This window comes from Varroa jacobsoni, unplaced genomic scaffold (assembly GCF_002532875.2).
Source record: "Varroa jacobsoni isolate VJ856 unplaced genomic scaffold, vjacob_1.0 scaffold_1243, whole genome shotgun sequence".
NCBI lineage: Eukaryota > Metazoa > Arthropoda > Arachnida > Mesostigmata > Varroidae > Varroa > Varroa jacobsoni.
This window is the reverse complement of record NW_019214145.1, coordinates 90308-96385: the sequence shown is the minus strand read 5'-3', so window position 1 is coordinate 96385 and position 6078 is coordinate 90308. Positions and strand designations below refer to the sequence as shown.

The 6078-nt window shown below is 37.7% G+C and overlaps 1 protein-coding gene across 8 annotated transcripts in view; it reads right to left on the bottom strand.

Annotated features, from left to right (window-relative positions):
- Positions 1 to 6078, bottom strand: part of LOC111267933 (phospholipid phosphatase 3) — a 60855-nt gene that overhangs the window by 46044 nt on the left and 8733 nt on the right. For 6 of the 8 annotated variants that reach the window (XM_022846540.2, XM_022846542.2, XM_022846545.2 and 3 more), the window contains exons 2-3: positions 4826 to 5050; positions 4266 to 4417 (exon numbers count right to left, since the gene is read on the bottom strand). The exons of 1 other annotated variant lie outside the window; for it this stretch is intronic. In XM_022846540.2, the coding sequence (XP_022702275.1) occupies positions 4266 to 4417; positions 4826 to 4883 (210 nt within the window). In that variant the 5' untranslated portion in view covers positions 4884 to 5050. The remainder of the gene's footprint in view (positions 1 to 4265; positions 4418 to 4825; positions 5051 to 6078) is intronic. One more of the 8 variants, XM_022846541.2, reaches the window with a different exon arrangement.

The following is a 6078-nucleotide window of genomic DNA, read 5'->3' as shown; positions in this document are numbered from 1 at the left end:
CATCACTTCGTGTATAGTGGCAATCATCGGATCCGTAAATGCTTGTTATGTTCCGACAAAACGATTTCAACAATATTTTCGCTAAAGTGCTTCTTGCGGTTAATAATGTTGCTTGTTTTCGAAATTAACATGAAGACCAAATGTCTGGTAGGCCAGTCAATCCTGCCGATCAAATAAAATCCTACAATTTGATCTAAAAGAGGGTACAAAATAGCTGTATACATTCTGTAGATGTGCATCTACAAGTAATATTTGCATTGGCATCGTAGGTCCAGTAATTCAATCCAAATTAGTATATGCTGTACTTGACTCTGATATAACACCTACGATGTTACAGTTACTATGAGAATACCCCTATAAATGATACTATACATTTTCTCCTCCACGAAAACGCTAAAAAAATGCCCTTTAAACAGTTTACAGCTAAAAGTTGTACATTAAAAACTTTGTTGTCTCCGGTTGCCTTTTTCAGCGTTTGCGTCACTTTCTGCAACAATTCGAGCTTGTCTGGTTCTTTTTTAGGAATGTGTCGGAATACCAACTGCTCATAGGCTAACGAATGTTTGTTATGTAAATCAGTAATAGACTTTAGCGAGTCAATTGTCCTCTTTGGAGCAAATGATGCTATACTAGCTGTTATGCGATCTTGTGGAAGAGTAAAACTTATAACGTCCCTAGGTGATAACCAACGAATGCTTGTGGCAAAGACAACAAAAAGTTCAAGACCTGTCTTAGCCATGTCTGAGAGTCACAGGCAGTCTCCCCAGTAAACCCAATGGATTATGTCATTTGGGCGATGATTACTGCTACTTTTCCGTTGCAAGCATCTTTCGTTTAAAGAAACCGCTCATATAAAAAAGGGAAGGCGCCGAGATGGACTGACCCTCGCACCTTTAAACTGAGACAAGTATTTGACATTCTATTCCACTAATATGTCCATCCTAGCATTAGCAATCATTATTTTTATTTTAACACTTCAAAATGCATACAAGACATACTTGCAGTCTTTGGTATTATAGTTACTTGAGCAAAACGATGATACCATCGCTTTGTTCAAGTAACTGAATATCTGAATGCAGTGACGTCTTAGGGCAATAGCTAAAGTGTGGAACAGACAGAAACTGAAAAAAATATAGTAGTCAACGAAGGGACATTTACTAAGGGTGAGTTCAGGCGAATATAACATTATGCATTTTACAGAGAGCAAGCGCTACAACAATATGGCTTATCAGTTTAGCTGGGAGGCGAACATGTTGAGATTAGGCAATGAGTTAAGTACTGGAAATTATTTTTGATACCAGGACTAACATCCATCTCTGATGTGGAATATGCACAGAAAAAGGCCATTAAGAGTGGCTCTCAGCCTTTCACCTCTACCACACGGAGCCTAAGGGGAAAGCATGCGCCTTTTCGTCTCGGTTCCAAAGTCGATTGTGCCCTGTGCATTCCTTATCTCGATGGATATAGTGCTAAGCGATAAAAAAACAGATTATTTTGTGGTCAGTCAAGGGGATGGTAACAATAAGGGTGGCTAGGACATAATTTGTAGGACAATATCTGCAGGTACTATCCTGGTGCTGGCCAGTACAATTTCTTGATATTTATTAGTCGAACCGCGAGCACAGGGGAGGTTAGATCACAAGATTGATTTGAAAACTGTTAACATAGCCAGTCAGAACAAATGGCAAGAGAGCTGGGGTAAGGACGAGGAACGGCTGGATCTTGGACGTGAGCTCTGATTTCCGAAGTTGGACCATGGTTAGAGAAAGGAAAGGGTTTTATTATGTCATTCAGGTTCTCATGGGTCGCGGTTAGCTCTAGTCTTGCACAGTAAAAAAAAGAAAAAAAAAAAACTTGTGCCTCATATATATGCTCTAGTGCACAGATCTTAAAGAAGTACGACCAAAGTCCACTAGCAGAGGGTTTGCTTAGAAACAAGCGGTCAAAAAAATCGTTGCGGAAATGCTTAGCTCAGGGTAAAATACAAGACAGTGTTAACGTTTCTAAAAATTGACACTCGCCGCCATCAAAAACGGTTCTATCAGAGACGCTGCATAAGAAAAATTTCAAATTCGTCATCAACATCCCCAGGATTTGAATAAATGCAAAACCTCTCGAGCCTGGATAGAAATCTTTTTTAGAAGAAGTGGGTATTTGTTCTTCCTCGCAATACCTGGGAAGTCAGAGTTGCCGTGTCACACATTTAGACCGGACTACAAACTATCTTTAGGTAATGCCCCGGGATGATTTAGGCAGCGTACAGATACAGTCTTCTAACTTCTACTTTGAAAAGTCCGAGACTTTGAAAAACTTATACATAAAAAAGACTACCTGAAAATAGTTGGCTTCCTGAACGTTTAGCTTGCGGTACCGAGTTTAGATACACAGTGGTTAAATATATTTTAAATATTAGTTACGAATACGCAGGATCAATAAAATATATTAGTTACATAAAAAAAGCTGCTTAAACAAAAAAATGCTTAAGATGAACATGTGAGGGAAGGCCCTCATGGTATGCGAAATTAATCCGGAAAAACCGTTCAGGCCCTTCTCGATTGAACTAAAGTAATACTGAAAATAAATTTGCAGTGGTGATTTGCCAATTAAACAGGTATCTAATTTAGTCAAGATCCGTTTAATAAATGCTGGGATAGCCGTTACTTTGGGTACTAGCATGGATTATGATAACCCATTAATAGATTTCTCAAGACAAAATAATCCTTTAAAAATGAGGGCCGCTTATGCCAATTACAAAAATGATGGTTAAACTTGGTAGATATTCGTAACAGATTATGATGCCAGACTTCTTAACGTGCCTACTACAATATTTGTTCGAACTTCGCGTTGATCAAGACATTTTCTCTAGGCTTCTTTGGTCCTTTATGGTTAGACCTTGGCATTTTGAGTATATTGGACAAGCAATATCACCCAAACTTTTAAAGAAGATTTTCAATAATCCAAGTACCTTTAAGTAAAGTACCTTTTTAGTTATCGTTAAGCGCTCCACGGGTAAATCTTATAGACTGGGTAACTGAATTGAATTTCTACGCCAAGTCAGCGTTAGTTGGAGCAAGTTCCTTCTATTGCATTTCATTAGAACTACAGTGGGTAGCTAAGCTATCAGAAATATTCAGCGTTTTATTGCATGTCCCATTATAGATGTTTGCAGTTCCTCAAACTCATCAAATCAAAATTATGCACATTTTTTGTATATAAGCGACGCTGATTTATTAAACAACTGCTCACGTAGCGTTAAGCGCACTCGTCGTATACTAATTCCAACCGTGCCCGGTGAAACAGGCGTAGATTTTGGATATCGCTTTGACGGCAATATGATTAAATATGTGAATTTCCAAAGAAATCTGTAAACGGGCAAGTCGAGTGCTAATGGTAGGTTTAATATTAGGGTTATTGCAAGGTTTTAAATTCCATCATTCGAATATCTTTGTCATGCCCCCCGTCCCAATTATACAAAAACTAATTAGCCAGGTCTGAAAATCCGTGCTAACAAACAAATCACATTATCCTTCTAAAGCGACATTATATGAATTCGTAATCCTTTAAAAGCATACTGAAGCGCTTCCCCTTGAAAAAGAACATTGTTTAAACTACATAAGTAATAATAGTACTAGTATATTCTTGACACGTTGATACCTGCTAGATTTGTTGCCGTCTTCAAAGATCTTTGATCTGGCTTGTTTAACATTTCTCTGCCAATATCGCAACAATTCCCGTCGCATTATGGCGATACAATTTATTTCTCTCTAACGCAAGTTTGTCAGAAGCCAATTTTTTTCCTAATAGCTCTGCTGAGGCCTACCTAACCTTAGGTAGCTAATGACACATAACGCACGAATAAGATGAGATTTGCCACTCTGACAAACAGCGCTTAAGCTGGAAACACTACTGTGCCGCATCATATACAAACTAATATATCGTAAAGCAGGTTTGTCTTTTTTTTGTTATTCATCGGGCGCTTTGATGCCACACTGACTTGAGATATCGATCTGAGGTATCAACAAAGGCGGAATTAAAGAACTTTGCATTAGTACGTCAAATGTTTTGGAAGGCATAACGTTTTGAATTATGCACAGTTGCAAATTAACTATTTAGTGAACAGCTTGGTATAGCTTGAACTTCAGTTTTTATTTCACCACAAACTATACTTTGTTTTGGTTGGTGACCTGGATTTTGCAGTAAAAAACCAAACGGCAGATCTCTGAATTATGATGAATCTCAAAGTGAAACATCAAATCTGTACTTACAATGAGAGGAGGAATAAGACAGATGTAAGCAATAATGTGTGCTGTAGTAACGGTTTCTTGTTTCAGCGGCAGAGAAATCGAGTTATCGTTGCATGGTACCAACAAACGAGCTGGGTCGATCATCCTTCTGCTGACGAAGAGGCCCAAGCCAACTGTCATGAAATGCCGTAACGCAATTTATAAGGTTACACAGACCTATTGGAATCTACTTATACCTTATAACTAGTCTTGATGCGATACGAAGCAGCGGTTCCTTTATTACGACAAAGATGGCTATTGTAACACTGTAGCCTTTTTTTATTTTTAAGTGATAAATAATGTTTCTACCAAATAGTTTATACCGATGAACCTTTCTTTAAAATATATTAAGGCCTACCACGAATTATCTGCAGCAATCGCGAATAATATTTGTTTACAAACACGTACTGCATACGTAGAGATGAATTTTAAGCAAGCAAAGATGTGACATCATTACGGAAATCAGTTTCAAATTGCGAGAGGCTGTCAATAACACATGTAATATAGTTATTCTAGGTGGTCCTCTTTATCTCCCAACTTACCGGCCGCAACTAAGATAATGTGAAGTGCGACCGCATTCTCTATGCGGGGGACCGCCATGGTTGCGGTGGTATGGCGAAGGGCCCCACAACCTGTGGCCGCCTTACGTTGGCGCTAGCGCAACTATCTCGCGTGCGTCAAGACGCGACATAGAGAGGGCGTCTACGGAACTATAGAAGATACGCTATACAAATGATGCTGCTTTCCATCTTGCTCATCCTATCCACCTGCATATTCACGAAAAACAACCGAATAGTTCGTCATCATAGAATAGTGGGTGACGCTGAATTCATAAGTTTCTAATACAATTAGTTTTCAATTCATTTTAATTTGTGGTAAAATGATTCGGTTATCGTGAATAAAAAAACAGTTTCAAAATTGCTAAACCTTTTTAAAGTAACAAAGAAATGTAATTGTAATAACAAGAATACGCTCAACGGGCTTTTTCGGATTCGTTCCATCAATAGTAACGACGGTCATTAGTAACTAAGAATTCTTTATTATAGCCCGTAATTTTCCTCAAGCCTTTAGTTTCTTTGCTGTGATTTAAAGAACAACAGACCTTTAGCGTATGTTTGACTCTTATTTTGTATAGCAGCCTTTCTTCAGATCGAAGCCAAATATGAACATATTTTATGCACTTTGAAAACCTAAGTTTTCCGTTTAAACCTTTGGCTTTAGTTTATATTTATAAAAAATCTAAATTTTTTAATATAATATCTTAAACTTTACAACTGAAAGGCCTGAATTAATATACCGAATAATGAGCAAGTTGAACTTCAGTTCTTTGCAGCTGCCATTGTTGGTGATGGAAAAGCCACTTTGTCCCGCTAAACAATGAGTAACAGTACCTAAAATAGGTACTCAACCCCTTGGATCTTTAGAGGTACCTCTTAGAATCTGCTTTAACTTATATAAATAGCGATCAAAAAGGCAATAAACGTTCTCAACGTTTGCTGCTTTTTTTTTACAACGAAAACCTTGTAAACGAAAAGACACGCTTTTATTGACTACTTACACAATCTCTCTCTCTCTTTCCTTTTCTATATATTTTTTGTGTGCGATCGTGCAACATCGACAGATGTGAGAATTGTACTTCTCAATCGTTAGTAAAACCTGCTATTATCAAAACTCCTCGCTTTGACTCGTCAATCGCTACCATTAATTGTAGAAACGACTTAAGTACCACATGTCACTATTTAGCTATATTTTTGTATACTTTAAAATTATTTTATAAGCTACATGCTCTCTCTCT